Consider the following 18107-nt stretch of genomic DNA (forward strand, 5'->3'; position numbering starts at 1 on the left):
AGCTATATTGATTGGTGTATTGTGTCACACAGCGCCACCTGTTGGTTTGGAGGAAATTGATGGCGCTGTTTGTGGTCCAGCGCCCCCTTATGACATTTTACAGTAATTACAATATTTTTTATTTATTTTTATTTTTTTGTTGGACATTATGTACGTCGACTCTTTCGATAAATAAATAAATAAATAAATAAATAAATAAATAAATAAATCAGCAAACGAAAAGTGGCAAGCTTTCCTGCTTAATAAAAATTATAAACAAATTAATTATAAATAAATAAATAAATACATTCATAAACAAACAAACAAACAAATAAACAATTAAACAAACAAACAAACAAACAAATAAATAAATAAATAAATAAATAAATAAATAAATAAATAAACCTTTTGCCCTCATAATTGCTCTCAGGAGTCACATAAGCCCTGGAGTCTGTCCCGGGACTTCAGGATGTGAGGTGGGAATACATGCACCACGCACACAGACCCACACCTAGGGTCAATTCAGAGTAGCCAGATTTGCCTCCTGGGCGGTGCGAGCAAACCAGAGAACCCAGAAAAAACTCCCACACAGGCCGAGAAAGAACACGCAAAACATGCAGCAGTCCAATCTCAGGATCAAACCATGGACTCTGAAGCTGTGAGGAAACAACGCTTATATTGTACTGCGTCTGGTTCCGACTGCTGCTTGTTTAGAGGCATAAATATCACCCATAAACACCAAGTAAGGCTCTAGTTTCTTTAGAAAAGATGTTAAAATCCGTGTTCCATGTTACTCCATACAGTTTGGCCATGTTTGTTCTACAACACGCTTCCCATCGGCATAAATGACTCACGTGTTCCTTTTTTTTTCGACCGGAATCCTTTTCTCTCTGGGTTCGATGTCGGTCTTTCACCAGCTGATGCATTATTTACATTTTATTAGTATAAAAAAAAAGAATTGATATTTCTAGAAATTAATATTGGGTGATAAAAGACGAAGCCAAGGTCAGCATGTGTGTGTAATATGTTCACGATACACCTGGAGTAATGAGCTAACGAGGTCAATCAGACGGATCGCTCGATCCCAGACACTGTGGACTAGATATGTCCTTTGTGCTAAACCCGTTCACTGATTAGTAGTCAGCCGACACACGGCAGAGAGAAATATGTGATCGTCTCCCTGTGTTTCTTCCTCCCTCTCATTTCATCTACCTATCCCACCTGAATTGCTTGCCCCCTCGCTTGCCCCCACCTTCCTCATTCTTTTCCCCTCCATCTCCCAATTTCAGCCCGCAGCACTGCGGCGGTGGTTTCCACGGCAACGGCAGGGTGAGAGCTGCATCCTGAATCAGTGCTGGTGTGCCGTCGCAAATAGTTATTGATCAGCTCTGATTGCAGCTGCAGCACCGTCCGACACCGGGCTCTGCTGAAATCGGTTCAAAGAACAAAAGAGGGACGAGATAAGCAAGAAGATGACGTTAATAATCATCACGCCGACGCGTACGGAGCTGTCTTTACTTCTTCGGGCACTACACATAGTCACAGGTGATAATAATCACGTTGGAAATGTGCCAAATCCATCCATGTACTTATGGGGTGATGTCACAATGTTCCGCTGCAGTGCATTTTGGGATCACGGTTAGAAAAATCACGAGACAATCGGCGGAGGACGAACAGAAGCCGAGACTCGAATTGTCCTGTGATGTAAATGTGGTGTCTTTGTTTGAGGAAATAACAATAAACAGTCATGAAAGGAGTCTTCGTTGTCAGTTCTCAGCAAGGTTTCTCAGACATCTTCAGGACAGACGTGTTTCTCTGTGTGTGTGTGTGTGTGTGTGTGTGTGTGTGTGTGTGTGTGTGTGTGTGTGTGTGTGTGTGTGTGTGTGTGTTAACTTCTAGAGAAATCAGATCAGAGGGAAAATAAAGGAGGTTTAGAGCTGCTGTAGTGAAAGTGAGGAAAGGAAACGTAAGGCATCCAAACACAAAGCATCACTGTGTAATAAACTGCCTTCAGCCTGATGTTTAGAAGTCGCACGGAGCAGGAGGAGCTTTAATCACAGCTTTAACACTAATATACTCTGTAAGACTGTTTACAAGCCACTGATTGGACGGAAAGATCGGAGTGTTTTCAGCACCGAAGATGCTGTGAGGTGAAATTATGCCTCTAAAGATAGTGTGTGTGTGTGTGTAGATGTGTGTGTGTGTGTGTGTGTGTGTGTGTGTGTGTGTGTGTGTGTGTGTGTGTGTGTGTGTGTGTGTGAGAGAGAGAGAGAGAAGCTTTTTTCTGATATTTAGCCGTACTTACCTGGTTCTCTTGGAGTGGGGATCAGGAGCACCAGGTTGCCACGGTTACGGTGGCATAGCGATGCATCCGTGACCGGAATATCCCAGCATTCTGTCAAAGAAGCATCCCCCCACCCCCATCCTCTACGAACCTGTCGCCATGACAACATGATTTTACCATCGAATCCTCTTTCCTATCTTACTATCTTACGATCTTAAAAGAAAAGACTGACACACACACACACACACACACACACACACATACACACATATACACACACACACACACGTACGTACATGTATAAGCTCAACACTGATACGCTATTGAAATATCCGAGTGCATTATTCAGCCCTGCGTCCAATCTCGTTGTTTAAGCTCTAACAGGAAATCAATGCAGTGGCGTGAAAGGGATTAGAAGGATGAGACGTATGACCTTGGGATGTTATTGACAGACAGTGAGAGTGTGGCAGAGGCAGCGCGAGGATGTCGGACCGGACCGGAACACTCCAGCACGATCACACACTGGGCCGCTGATCCGAAGCGGTTACTGATTGCTGAAGAGTGTTGGAGTGTCATCTGTGTGATGTCACTGCTGGGAGAAGGCTGAGCTGTGTGTGTGTGTGTGTGTGTGTGTGTGTGTGTGTGTGTGTGTGTGTGTGTGTGTGTGTGTGTGTGTGTGTGTGTGTGAAAATGAAAACCAAGGTTGTTGCAATATTATAATGAATAGTCTTCTTAAGGTCTCTTTCCCTCTCTCACTCTCTCTCTCTCTCTCTCTCTCTCTCTCTCTCTCTCTCTCTTTCTGTGTGTGTGTGTGTGTGTGTGTGGTTGGTGGGAGGTACTTTGGGGGTTGTACTTCAGAGAAAGAGGGAGAAATAGATATAAGGACACAGAGAGACGGAACAAAACATTCATGTCTACAGGAATTCTGGGTATTTTACAGTAAATCAGGGAAACAAAAAGAAAAGCAGTGAAAGAACGAGAGGAAATATTACAACATTAATCCTGCATGTGAAGTGTCGTGGTTACCATAGATACACACATGCTAACTCGGTTTCCTTTTGTAGGGTGCCATTACTTTTGGCTCAATCGAATGATTTCGTTTTCGTGTCTTAGATGGATGTGGAATTGAAATGAGGAAGTCATTAGGACAGAAACTCCAACTGAACTTTCACTGGTGTGTAACTGGTGTGTAACTGGTGTGTAACTGGTGTGTGTGAGTGGTGTGTGTGACTGGTGTGTGACTGGTGTGTGACTGGTGTGTAACTGGTGTGTGTAACTGGTGTGTGACGTGTGTGTGTAACTGGTGTGTAACTGGTGTGTGACTGGTGTGTAACTGGTGTGTGACTGGTGTGTGACTGGTGTGTGACTGGTGTGTGACGTGTGTGTGTAACTGGTGTGTAACTGGTGTGTGACTGGTGTGTGACTGGTGTGTGACTGGTGTGTGTAACTGGTGTGTAACTGGTGTGTAACTGGTGTGTGACTGGTGTGTGACTGGTGTGTGTAACTGGTGTGTAACTGGTGTGTAACTGGTGTGTGACTGGTGTGTGACTGGTGTGTAACTGGTGTGTAACTGGTGTGTGACTGGTGTGTAACTGGTGTGTAACTGGTGTGTGTGACTGGTGTGTGACTGGTGTGTGTGAGTGGTGTGTGTGAGTGGTGTGTGTGACTGGTGTGTAACTGGTGTGTGACTGGTGTGTAACTGGTGTGTGACTTGTGTGTGACTGGTGTGTGAGCGAGTGAGTGATATAGATATTATTCATGTGGGTCACTGCTACTGTTTGTGACTTTCTCCTCACACATAGCAATTTGCACATCTGCACTGAAACTCTCCTGCACTGAAACTCTCCTGCACTGAAACTCTCCTGCACTGAAACTCTCCTGCACTGAAACTCTCCTGCACTGAAACTCTCCTGCACTGAAACTCTCCTGCACTGAAACTCTCCTGCACTGAAACTCTCCTGCACTGAAACTCTCCTGCACTGAAACTCTCCTGCACTGAAACTCTCCTGCACTGAAACTCTCCTGCACTTCTCCTAATCATGAATGATGTCGTTACGGTCGGTTTCAGGAGCTCTAGAAATAGCCGTGCTCCAATTTAGGCCTGTGAGTGGAACAGAAAATAGGACAGTAGATCAGACCGTTGAGGAGGATACGTCGGATCGCATGAGTACGGCTCTGTGTGCACAAACATTTGTTTAATAGGGATTGTTGTTTGTGGGTTGCCATGTTTAGGCTCAAAGCAAATATCACACACTTGCTTTTGTCTTTTATTCTCAGGCACACACACCGTCTGTGAAGCTCGGCTACACACTCTGACTATCACATGTCTCTTCATTCATCATAATTAAATTGTAAGCACACAGACACACTGCAGTGCGGCAGTGTCACCTCTGTGTGTGTGTGAGACAGAGAGAGAGAGAGAGAGAGAGAGAGAGAGAGAGAGAGAGAGAGAGAGAGAGAGAAAGAGATCTGGTCTAGCGGCTTTCTTATGACAGAAGCTGACATCGTTCGTATTTCCCCGCACTTTAAACAACCTCCAAAGGTGTTAAGATTGAGAGATTTGCAACTGCATCAAACAGAGATTCTCAATGATTCTCAATCTTGCTGTAGGAGGTGTGGCCTCTGTGACTGACAGAACCCTGTGAAGGAGGTGTGGCCTCTGTGACTGACAGAACCCTGTGAAGGAGGTGTGGCCTCTGTGACTGACAGAACCCTGTGAAGGAGGTGTGGCCTCTGTGACTGACAGAACCCTGTGAAGGAGGTGTGGCCTCTGTGACTGACAGAACCCTGTGAAGGAGGTGTGGCCTCTGTGACTGACAGAACCCTGTGAAGGAGGTGTGGCCTCTGTGACTGACAGAACCCTGTGAAGGAGGTGTGGCCTCTGTGACTGACAGAACCCTGTGAAGGAGGTGTGGCCTCTGCGACTGACAGAACCCTGTGAAGGAGGTGTGGCCTCTGCGACTGACAGAACCCTGTGAAGGAGGTGTGGCCTCTGTGACTGACAGAACCCTGTGAAGGAGGTGTGGCCTCTGTGACTGACAGAACCCTGTGAAGGAGGTGTGGCCTCTGTGACTGACAGAACCCTGTGAAGGAGGTGTGGCCTCTGTGACTGACAGAACCCTGTGAAGGAGGTGTGGCCTCTGTGACTGACAGTCCCTATGAAGGAGGCGTGGCCTCAGTGCCTGATAGTCCCTATGAAGGAGGAGTGGCCTCAGTGCCTAACAGAGCCTATGAAGGAGGAGTGGCCTCAGTGCCTAACAGAGCCTATGAAGGAGGAGTGGCCTCAGTGCCTGACAGTCCCTATGAAGGAGGAGTGGCCTCAGTGCCTTACAGTCCCTATGAAGGAGGCGTGGCCTCAGTGCCTAACAGAGCCTATGATGGAGGCGTGGCCTCAGTGCCTTACAGTCCCTATGAAGGAGGCGTGGCCTCAGTGCCTAACAGAGCCTATGATGGAGGCGTGGCCTCAGTGCCTGAGTGTCCCTATGAAGGAGGCGTGGCCTCAGTGCCTTACAGTCACCTTAAAGTCCCCGGTTACTGAGGCTTATCAGTAGTTCCCATGTTGTGGTAAATCCTCAGTTCTTCTCTGGTGAAGTCTTCTCTTGATTGTTGGCTTTGGCACAGATCCAACAACCTCCCTGGAGGTTTTAGTACTTTTGACGTCACCAAACTGTGAAGGAGTTTTTCTTTACCAAGGAAAAGATTCTTGTCATCCGATCCAGTTTTCAGTAGTCTTTAGGGTCTGCTTGTGTTCCTGAGCTCATTATTGCACCTATAGCTGATTTTAGCCATGACTAATGTTTGCAGTCTGTCTCCTGGGTTTGTTTGTGATGTTTCAGCCTAAACTACTTCACTACACTGATACGTCTTTAAACTTTATATCGAGAGTAAACAAACGTACTGTAAATGTCACACTTAAAATCAACCCTTGACCTTTTATTGACTTACATGCAAGAGGAATACCGAGGGACTAAAACAGACACACACCTGGTCTGTTAATGCATATCATATTCAATAAGCTGAAAATTTGTGTATTGCATTTGCTTGTGTGTGAGGATGAAATTAAAAGTGTTAAATATGAGTCACACCAAAGAAAAGCCCCCCCCCCCATAAGCAGTGAGACTTTTTCGAGGTTTCTGTGTTTTATTTACCATTCCTCTTCAACGAACATAACTTACAGATTTCAAATCAAAATCACTTTTCACATTCAAAGCATTGAAAAAAACCAGTAACAAGCGCTTATGTGTCAGTAAATTACAGACACAAAACTCAAACACACACACACATGCACACACACATACACACACATACACACATACAATCACACATACACACACACACGCACACTCACACACACACGCACACTCACACACACACACACACACGCGCGCACACACACACACAAAGGGAATGCAGTAAGGGAGATTGGAGAATTGCTGGAATCTTGTACACACTCCTTCAGATCTCCCTCAAAAAAAAAAAAAAAATTACAAACAAACACCAAAATACAGCTCAAATTATAATTAGAACAATAAAAGAAACAAAACGAAAACGAGAGCAAGAGGAAAACCGCACTGTGTGAAGTTTAAGAACAGGTTGCTTGGTTTCGGTTTGCATCCAGGAGATTTCCACTGTGTGTATGTATGTATGTGTGTGTGTTTGTGTGTATGTCTGTGTGTATGTGTGCGTGTGTGTATGCGTATGTTGACATGGGGACCTAATGCTCAGTAAAGTGCATTTGATGACGAGAGAGAGAGAGAGAGAGAGAGAGAGAGAGAGAGAGAGAGAGAGAGAGAGAAAGAGAAAGAGGAAGGAGAAATGGCATCAGAAGATAAAAACACAGGCGCTAATGCGGCGTTCGCACACTTACACACACACACACACACACACACACACACATATACACACACGCACGCACATGAGTTTCAACAGCCTCCACCTAACAGACACGGAACACGGAAATAACATTCTGTTATCATTTTATGTAAAAATGCAAATACATTCAGAAAAATTACAGCCGGGGTTTGGAGAATCAAGTTACGACATCCAACTGATTCACGTGAATATGACTCACAAGGTAACGTAATGTAACCTAACGTAACGTAGCAGACGTTTGCATGCATGGGCTGTATTTTATCCTCTAAACCACAGACCGTGTTTCTGTCCCCGCACTGTACACAGACCGGATTACAGTCCATTAATTATTTACCCTAAGATTAAAGCACTATAGCCTCACAATATTCACGATATCAAGTGTCATTTGTGGGCGTGGCCTGTTCGGGATTTCCCTTTTCCGATGACAGTTAAAAGGACTATTTTTAATTGATACGTTATTGTCTTGATTCACACGAGCCTCTACACTTATACTACAGTCATCAGAGGCTCCAACGATCTCTGCTACTTCCAGCCAGATTTAGTTCTTCTTCGTATACAGTACATTTTATACGAAAGGTCAAATAGGTCTGGAAAAGATTTCATTTCCATTTTTTTGTGCATCAAACAGTAAACAGAACGAATCTGTGATCTGTAATGAAGCTGAAACTCGCAGCTCCGTGCTGCTTAAATGAAAAACCGAACCGTCGTCTATCGCTTTGTCGCTTGCTAGTGTGAACAAGATTACGATATTGTATCACTTATAAATTTCCATATTAGGGTTAAAATCAGTCTTTTGATGACGATGTGTTTCTGTATTCGTTATAACCGAACAGCGCCTTCGTGACGCCACTAGACTTTTACAGTCCTTTTCAAACTCGAATGTTTTCAGAGGTCTTTTCAAGTCATGCCTTTACAAGTGGATCCAGGACGAGGTTTTTACCCCATGAGGGGGTAAAAAACATGCCCCAGACATGCAGCTTGCACAGGTATCCTTCGTCAGTGTTAAGCCGAGCCATCGCCACCTAACAAGCTACTTTTTTTTCCAGAAACAGCTTCATTAATCTTTATTGAACTGCTTTAAACCCTTTAGCTGTGAGATCTTGTTGTTGATCCAACATTTCATTTTTTTACAGTGCAGGGCCAGTTCCCATGGTTACCGTGCCGGTCTATGAACCATAAGAGCTCTTCCGATATCTGTCTTTAGAAAAGAAAAAAAGAAAAAAATTAAATAAATAAATAAAAAGGCAAAAGGAATAAAAATTGAAGCTGTTAACTGAAAACGTGGTCGATCTGCGCCACATGCAAAATTGTGCCTCAGAATGACTCCAGACACTCAACAAAACATTTCTATTTTTTATTATTTTTTTTTATGTTAGTTTTGATTCCCCGCCCCCCTGATAATTCACTTGGATATCATGCAATAGAGACGTGCAAAAAAGATAAACACCTAACTCCACGAAACACACTTTCATAAATGGGACATGTTATGGATGCTTAATAACGCGTTTACGACATGATTATAACATGTTTATGCCTACTCCATGCCGACCTACAGAGAGAATATGAAGGAAGAGCTGCGTGGAAGCCACAATTCAAACGAACGCACAGGATGCTTTCTCGTGTAGAAAAAACCATGTTTATGCATAAAAGAACTACCTTTATTATTCTCTATGCAACTATGGAGTTAAAACCGACACTGACATTGCTCTTTGTTCATGTTTTTCTTTTTTTTTCTTTTTTTCCTCAATGTTTTATTCTTTTTGATTATCTTTTCGTTCAAACTAAAAAGTATTCGATTGATTGGCACTTGATCGATGCGTCTAAATAGTCAGCAATATCTAAAATGCTTGATCGCACGTCTACGTGTTAAGAAGCTGCGTGGGGTCACAGGTTTTATTTCACGGCTATGTTATTTGTATCGACACACCTCGTTTGTGCTCCTGCCAAAAACGAGCGTAACTCTAATAAACGGATCAGACATCTTTTCAACTAAAATATTTCTCGTATATTTATCAAATAGCAGCATTTTTTCGATTTTTTTTTCCTTACTTTCTTTACAGTATTACAAAAAAGTACATGTAAACCTATTCATTCAAAAGTGTATTAAATCCAAAGTTTCATACGACGGACATAACAAAAACACAAAAACTGGACGACATGCTACAATATTGCTTCCAATATTTCTTTACATTTTTATTTATGTAGATTGAAAAAAAAAATCGTCAGGGACGTCGATATGGACACCAGCACTCCAATTAGAGCAAATTCTAATGCACAAACAAATGTCAAAGCTAATCTTAATCTGGCTCGATTGGCACTGTCGTCATACACACGAGTATAACGGAGTTCACACACTGAAACCCACGGCGCAAGACAACTGCATTTAGACTACAAACTAGAGAACGACACTAAAAGTTCCACGAAGACCATGGGACAGGACGGAATCCACAGTTTCATTTTAAAAAAGGGGGAAAAGGGAGAGGAAACGAATGACCTCAGACCATTCTCCGAGAGAGAGAGGATAGAGAGCACAGGATACGAACGACGGTTATCGTTCGAGCTTGAGATGGGCATCATCCCCCTTTCCCAGAGTTGCTTGCTCCGGATCTATCAGGCATCCAGCCCTCCTTTTAAAGCACCGACTCCCTGTAGTTCAGGGGGTTGGAGTGAGTCTATTTACACTCTCATAACGGTTAGGGCAAACTGATCTTAGGTCAGGTGTGAAAATGGATTTGAGTTGAGGTACAGAACTGTTTCCAGGTCAAGAGTTCACAGAGAGAAGACGAACTTGTGGAGCAGCAGCGCAGTTTAACGGCATGGTGCTCGTGGCATAGTCACCCACTGCCCCATAGAGGAAATAGGAGAGGGGGCAGGAATGCCTGCGCTTACTCAAAGCCAAGGAATGTACTCTAACACACTCATCAACTGCCACCATTAACCAGAGAGCAGGGCAAGAACGCAGGAAGCTAGAAGATAGCGTGTTGCTCTGGTAAGGTGGTCCCCCTCTGGAGCTTGTCCTTGCAAAAGGTTTCTTTCAGGACCCTGTTCAAGTAACAGTATTGAGGTAGTTACCAAATTTTTAAGTGATTTTTTTTTTCAATCTGGCACGAGTACAATGGCCAAGTGACCTACGTGTAAGAAACCTAGCTAACCACATGGGCGATTGTAGCTGATGGAACAGTACCAAGGATGTCAGGATGAAACACCTTCGTTAAAGGTTTCTGGTACATTTCAATAAACCGACGTTTCGTCGTATTCTCTATTCAAAAGTTTGCTTTTCAGCTGAATAACAGTATTAAGTGCCGGGTGCCAATCAGACAGCGACTTTCTGAATGTTGTGACACACGAAATCTATCAGCTGGGGGACCGCCACAGTTACCACGTCGATAAGAAGAAACCGGGTAACTAACGGGCGAATAAAAAGTAATGAGTCAAAACATAGAGAACAGTAAAATATAAATATAGAATACATTTAAAGTAAAAAAATCTTGAAAAGAGACTAGAGTAAATCTAGAGACCAGAGACCGGGGAGATTATGCAGCATGAGAGCGGGAAACAGAGACGGAGAATCCATGGCTAATGAAGTTGCAATTTCATTTGAAGTCTTTTCATTTACACCGTATTAAATTTCCACAACAAAATGCACAGAGACATTGCATGCGGTTGTGCTGGGCTTGTGCTTCTGAAATTGCATATGCAGTTTCATCTCAAATCTTAAAAAGAAATTATTAGCCCCGAAAAACGACAGCGTGCGGTAATTGCTCCTCAGCGGCGACAACCCTTAAGATGGATTAATATGGTAAAAATCGGCCTGTTGATAAACTTCCTGCCAAAAGCAGTGAACGTAACAGATTTCTTACAGCAATCTTTGTTGCGATAATTCGATGCATGTAAATGGATCACTGTGTTTGTCTCTCGTTCTTGCTCCCCCCCTTAGTCTTGCTTTCTGTTCCCCCTGGTTCCAAAGCAGATTACGGTCTGGGAATTGGAGGCAGTTGATGAATGTCTTTGCGAGTGTGTATTTAGGTCAGTAGAAGATCGGGCATAGCCACGTGGTTATATATAGACGGCCACGGTTCAAACAGAGATCTGCTAATTAATGGCTGGTGTGAATTCCGAGCCGTTAGAGCTGACCCAAAGTATCTCTCGGCTGAAGGAACCGACGGGACCACGACATCCAGCCCCGCTGTTCTGTGCATTACTGGACGCTGCAATGTGTACAGTACATTCCAGAGTTTAGGATGGTGTCGGCTGCTTGATTCACAGTGTGGTTTAAAAGAGATCACCATCTTATTTATCTGTACCGGTTCTGTACCTCATAGCTCCCTTGCTGGATTTAAAAATGCGTTTAGCAGCAGAGACGACGGTGCTAAAGTGTATGGCCTTAAAAGAAACCCAAAACATGCTGTTTATTACTCTGCCATGCTGTTTTCCAAAAACATCCTACAACACAATGGATACAGGGATGTTATGCTCAGGCAAAGCACCCAAAAAAAAAACTCAGAGGACTGCACAGGAAAAGCACTTAATGCTAGAAGGTGTGCAGTTTCTCTGAAATGAGCACTCTCGGCATGTTTGCGTCTGACTAAGATATGGGATTCCTTCATGCCAGATAACGGACACCAGCATCAGGGTGGAAAACAGCTTGCTGTTAATATTTTTACAAAGGCTGCATTGCATTGTACGCGCTCCCTTCCTTCTTCCGCCAGACCTCCGGCAGCCTGACGTCGAGGCTAGTTTGCGCACTAGTGAACTAGGTACCAACTGGAACTCAATCGAGGACTTTGTTGCACTGCATACAAACGGGAAATCTTTAATTCTTTTCCCATTCTGTCCAAACATGAGGTATATCAGCTTGAGCTCTATTCGTAAAAAAACAAACCAAAAACAAACCAAAAAAAAAACAACCCAAAAACCACACGTTTTAAAAATTGCCAGTGTTCACTGGAGCGACATAGTGGATATTTGAGACTGACTTAACACTCGAGGTGCTTAAATCTTAATGGCAATGTTAGCGTTACTATTTATTTGTCCCAAGTCCTGTAATCAGTAGGTAAGTTTTTGATGTTTCATGTGCAGAAGTTCTTCAATCAATTATTTTATTAGTTAGCAGCTGAAAAGCGTTTTGGTTTTCACTGTTGTGTCTTATTTGTACTTATGTTATGACCAATTCACAAAACTGCTTTGACTTCATTAATTGGGGGAGGAAGGCGAATTTAACCCCAAAGTGCTAAAATCTAGCTAAGCAAGAAGTTTAAACCTAAATGTTTTCTCATTAGTGATTTCCTTATAGCACCAAAGAGGGATCGATAGATTAAACTGCACTCGTAGAGTGTGTGGGTTTCTGTGTTTGTGTGTGTGTTTACATTCCTGTCCTCTCGAAGGGACCTTTTTCCTTTGACATTTTTTGTCTGCCTACCTTTCTGCGGCTGAGTCGAGTTCGGCTGCTGACGCCGAACAGAGACGCAATGTGGACTTCCTGACACATTTACCAAAAAAAAAAAAAAAAAAAAAAAACAGAAAAAGAAAGAAAGAAAGAAAGAAAGACCAGGAAGTCTTTATACATTCAGGTCAACCTGAAATGACAGGTTTAAGTAAGGTCTAAATACACCGTGACTGAGAGTAATCTGCTGTCCGATTAATGGGAAAAAGCCAATAACATGGATCTGAAACAACTAGTGCGAAAAGACTAAAAATCTTCTGCCTTGCTTATGTTCATTTTAAAAGACAGTCTCAGGATCAAAACACATAAAATTTGTAAAGGGCCAAACTGTAGAAATTGAATTGTCCCCAAAAGGGGCTGCTGCAAAACCTATGTGAAGGTATCTGTCATAAATTTGGACTATCTTGTACAGGCTCCACCAATGACAAAAAAATGTAATGGAACCTAGCTGGTCCCTGGCTGTGAGAAACAGAGGAGGTAAGGGCTGAGTCTCCTCCCTCCCAGAGTGCCACAGGGTTCAGTACTGAGCCCCTCATCATTTACACCAGTCGAGCTTAAAAAAATAATTAAAAAAAGAACAGAACAGCAGATTTTCAGTCCCCAGTTCTTGCACACCTCTGCCCCAGGTCCACAGGTAAGCATCATTCTGTCCTCACATTTTTTTTTGTTTTGTTTATTTCCTCCGAAATGTGAACATGGACACATAACTCTTTTCTTCTGTTACTCTCACCAACCTCTTTCTGCCGTTTTTGTCTTTTGTTTGTTCGTCTTGTTCATTTTCTGCTCTCTTAATCGTGTTGCTCTTTCGAATCCCTTTCCTCGCTGCCCTCCCTCCCTCCCCCATCACTCGAGTTCGCTCTCTAGCCCACTTTCTGAGGGTTTGTGGCACGGACGCCTTGCTCATACGTGATCCGCTGGCTGATGAGATACTGTGCGGCCTGCGTTGCTGCCGGCGACCCTGTGATGGTCACTTTGCGGTTGCGTGTGCCTGGTATGAACTCCCCCTTCTTGGAGATCTGGATGCGTGCCCCTGTCAGCTCCTGGTACTCCACCAGCGTCTTTCCCCCTTTCCCTAAAATGGCCCCCACCAGGTTCTCGGGCACCGCAATCTCCAGCACCTCCTTGCCACCTTCTGCCAGTTTCTCAGTCCCCAGCAGTGATGAGGCCACTAGTGGAGAGGTGGCTGGGTTCAGGTAGCCATTGGAAGCTCCTGTGGCAGCTGCAAGAGAACCCAATGAGAACCCAGCAAGCCCAGGTGCAGCTGGATGAGCCGCTCCTCCGGATGCCTCGCTGGCGTACGATGCTAAGAGGTTAGCTGCGGCAGCAGCTGCAGGGTTAGCACTAGCAGCAACCGCGGCTAACACCCCAGAGGCAGCTGCTGGGTTTAGGCCAAGCCCCAAAGTGTTGGTGTTGTAGCCATAACTGGCAAGCGTGTTCAGGGCAGAGGTTATGGCCAGCAGGTCGTTGCCGGAGAAACCAGACATTGCAGACGGGAAGCTGGCAAGGCCCGCTTGGCCCAGCAGTGTGGACGCAGTGGCAGCGGCGGCGGCAGCAGCACTCGGCAGAACCTCGGCACTGTTGGCATACGGTGAGCCTGTGGGGTTGGAGTTGGCTACAGGTCCTGTAACATTGGAGTAGCTGATGTTGAGACAGCTACTGCTCTGAGGGTCCTCCTGGATCTTCTGCACAATAATCTCTACAGCCTTTCGGTTCTGCTCAGGTTCGCCGCTTACTGTCACAACCCTCTCCTGCAGGTTGATGCCCTCTGGTTTCTGTGAGAGCTGCACCCATGCACCTGATTGCTCCATCACCGACTTCACAGTTGCTCCACCCTTACCAATGATCAGCCCAGCTGTGCTGTTGGGCACGATCAGTTTAGCCTGCATCAGAGAAGGTTAGAAGCCTTAAGGAACAGCATTGAGTTTCTCAACAATAACACAAGTGCTGAAGAATTACAAGTGCTTTACTTTTGTTCACATTTTGCAATAAATTCCTGAGAGTTTTGAATTTAAATCGAAGCTTAACATAAGCAAACGTAAAAAAAATTCTGAAAGAAGAGGATTGGAGCGAGTCTCTACCTGCACTATAAGATCGGTACAAGGAATTTACTTCAATGGACTTGTTGTATTTGTCATTGTATGCACATGATTATCCTAATTCAAAAGATGCTTGTCTCCGTGTCTTATAGTCATGAAGGCTGTGTGAGATAAGAAGTCAATGGCAAGCAACATTACTGATACTTCTCACTCGCTCAGGCACAGGTGGTCAAGTTTAAGTGACTGGTTCACCATCGCCCCATCTAAACTGCACCAAACCTGATTCCAGACAATCAGACTGCAGTCTGATGCACAGGCTCAATGGCTGCCATCCACAGCTACTAAATACAGCTTGTGTGTATATGAGTGAAAGAGAGAGAGAGAGAGAGAGAGAGAGATTTGACTTGTCTCACTGACCAGTCATTGCTTATCTCAGCCATTTGTTGATCCTAAGGCTTACCGTGCAGCTGCCTCCTCTCTTTCTCTGGAACACACAGGTAAAAATAACCCTGTGCTCTCGCTCTTTTCAGGCCCAGTCTTTTCCCCAGGGAACAGCCCAAACATGTCACCTCTACAACACTAATATAAAACATTGCCTCACTGCTATCATCATCCAGGCTGGTCTTCATGTGATAGCAGCTTAATCTGTCATTAATTCTTAATTGTTTGACCGTTAGAGTAGAAGGTGTGTATGTGCGTGACTGACCTGTTTGACTCGGTCGGGGTTAACAGTGGTCTGAGGCTGCAGGATGCTGACCGGTTCGCTTTTCTGGCTACTTTGGGGCATCTCACGCACTTTCTCAGCAATGAAGTTATGAACTCCATTCAGTGCCTCCACCGTACCCTGGATTAAACACACTCGCTCTGTCGTACCTACACACAAACACAAACACACATACAGGTATATTGTGCATTGTTTAATAGCTGCATAATTTGAATGACGGCTTTTCGACTGTTCACTATTTCCACAGCTGCTGCAAACACACACCACTCACAGTTGATCCCTCTTTGGCAGTTAAAGATGATGACCTGCCGGGAATCCTGTTGCTAAGGATAAAGAACCCTTGACAGTCTCAACAGTTGCTTTGATGGAGACGATCTTGTTTAGTTACAGAAATCATGAAGAAGTGTGAGTGGAATTGTGCAAATATGTTTCTAAATAAATAAGTAAAACGTCATCATGTATTCTTAAAATACGGTTCTGGATCTTCACTACGGCACCGATATGGGTTAGGGTTAGGGCTAGGGATTTCCACTGACCAAATATAAAGGCTTTCGGTGTACAGTAAGCTGGAAACTTTCATATTAGCTAAGCATCGAATATTTTGTATACCGCAAGCCACTTTAGCCACCACTTCCTTTTCTCCCAGCATGCACCTCTTCCTTCTCGCATCTCAGAAATAGCAATGGCAATAATCTCGTAACAATCTCAGGCAGTAGTTGTAGGTGGTCTCTGGAACTATCAATCTGTCCACAAAGCTGACTTCATCTCAGCCTTGGCTTCGTTCCATGCGCTCTACTTCCTTACTCTGACAGGGAAATGGATTACTACAGAGAAGTTGGCAACGCCAGCTGCTCCGTTGTCCTTTGCATTCTCTCTCTCTGTGATGGATTTGCAGGGGTCTGCTTATAGCCCAGAAGAGGAGCTTTTCACCCCACATGTCTTTCACATCCTAATATCTCATCAGATTAATACCTTGCTGTAATACCTTGCCATAACCTTTCTTCTGGTCCTCAAGGGCAATGGTTTATAAAAAGAGTCATGTGAAGCATAACCAGTTTCATTTTAAATTCAGATAGAGTTCTGGAAATCATTCCGCTCGCATAATAAATCGTACATCTCCGTTCGCCCCAAATGTGGGACAAACGTTGGACCTCGTCTTCAACAAACCTTCATCAGTGGCCATCAAAATATCGCTGTATACCTTCTCCGTTTCCAACAACCTACTGACTCACTAAAGAGTTGCACAAGCAACTTGTGCTTGTAGGTGATAAGATAATCGACATTACATGCAATATATTTACTGGTGTCCCACAAGGCTCGGTGTTATGTCCTCCTCTATCCCTGTCTCCTTGGTAACATCTTTAAAACTTCTACCACAGATATGCTGCTGACATCTTACTTATTCTCTCTTTCCAAGTTACCCTTTTTGTTACTTGTATCTTTGTATGATTTACATTTACATTATTTAGCAGACACCCTTATCCAGAGCGACTTACATTTTATCTCGTTTTTTTTATTTATTTTATTTTATTTATTATTATATACAACTGAGCAATTAAGGGTTAAAAGCCTTGCTCAGGGGTCCAGCAGTCTCAGCTTGGTGGACATAGGGATCAAACTCACAAGCTTCTGATTGGTAGCCCAACACCTTAAGGGTTAGGGTTAGGGTTAGGGTTAGGGTTAGGGTTAGGGCTAACCCTAGATATGATGGCTCATCACCTACAGCAGGACATTAAATCGTTAAATCCCAAACCTTTCCTTAATCTTGTAGTATGTATCTAGAACACCATGGCAATAAATCCAAGCCTCAGAACCATTTTAATATCAACATTACATCTATTTGTGTAATATGATAACCTGGAAACTGCTTCATCGTTTCATCAAAAAAAAAAGACTCCAGTTTTCATATATTATTCATTCATTCATTCATTTATCTTCTACCGCTTATCCGAACTTCTCGGGTCACGGGGAGCCTGTGCCTATCTCAGGCGTCATCCGGCATCAAGGCAGGATACACCCTGGACGGAGTACCAACCCATCACAGGGCACACACACACTCATTCACACACACACTCACACACTACAGACAATTTTCCAGAGATGCCAATCAACCTACCATGCATGTCTTTGGACCGGGGGAGGAAACGAGAGTACCCGGAGGAAACCCCCGAGGCACGGGGAGAACATGCAAACTCCACACACACAAGGCGGAGGCGGGAATCGAACCCTCGACCCTGGAGGTGTGAGGCGAACGTGCTAACCACTAAGCCACCGTGCCCCCCTCATATATTATTACTATCACATATAACTCATATGTGAATAATTTTATCTGATGGATCAAATTCTTTAAACTAGATTTAATTTCATGCCTATTTTTTAAAAAAAATTAGCTTTTTGCAAATAGATGAATTTAGCATCCTGAATCTTTATGAACTGAAAGGCAGGTAATATATTTTCTTTATATTCTGCCTGTTTATCACAAAATATGGAGATATTTTATCTTCATACTAAAGAAAATATCATTTATATATAATTGTAACAAATAATATAGTATGCTATATAGTAGATATTCGCGGATAAAAACGGATCGACGATTAAATAAGAGATCGAATTCACCTTATGACCAGAATGCAGGTTTAATTGTTATACAAATCATCCTGTCACCTTTAATCGACATTACACCTCTTTCGCTCTGTTTAAAAGAATATCCACATACGATATCTGATTGTATAAAATTCTTATATCGTTTCATCTGCTCTGTGTATTTAA

General features: G+C 43.6%; 1 protein-coding gene across 2 annotated transcripts in view; it reads right to left on the reverse strand.

Moving 5' to 3' along the window:
- Positions 1 to 6383: 6383 nt before the first annotated feature.
- Positions 6384 to 18107, reverse strand: part of nova1 (NOVA alternative splicing regulator 1) — a 30433-nt gene continuing 18709 nt past the window's right edge. For both annotated transcript variants that reach the window (XM_027178103.2, XM_027178104.2), the window contains exons 3-4: positions 15321 to 15487; positions 6384 to 14458 (exon numbers count right to left, since the gene is read on the reverse strand). In XM_027178103.2, the coding sequence (XP_027033904.1) occupies positions 13439 to 14458; positions 15321 to 15487 (1187 nt within the window). In that variant the 3' untranslated portion in view covers positions 6384 to 13438. The remainder of the gene's footprint in view (positions 14459 to 15320; positions 15488 to 18107) is intronic.

The sequence above is a fragment of the Tachysurus fulvidraco genome, chromosome 26 (assembly GCF_022655615.1).
Source record: "Tachysurus fulvidraco isolate hzauxx_2018 chromosome 26, HZAU_PFXX_2.0, whole genome shotgun sequence".
NCBI lineage: Eukaryota > Metazoa > Chordata > Actinopteri > Siluriformes > Bagridae > Tachysurus > Tachysurus fulvidraco.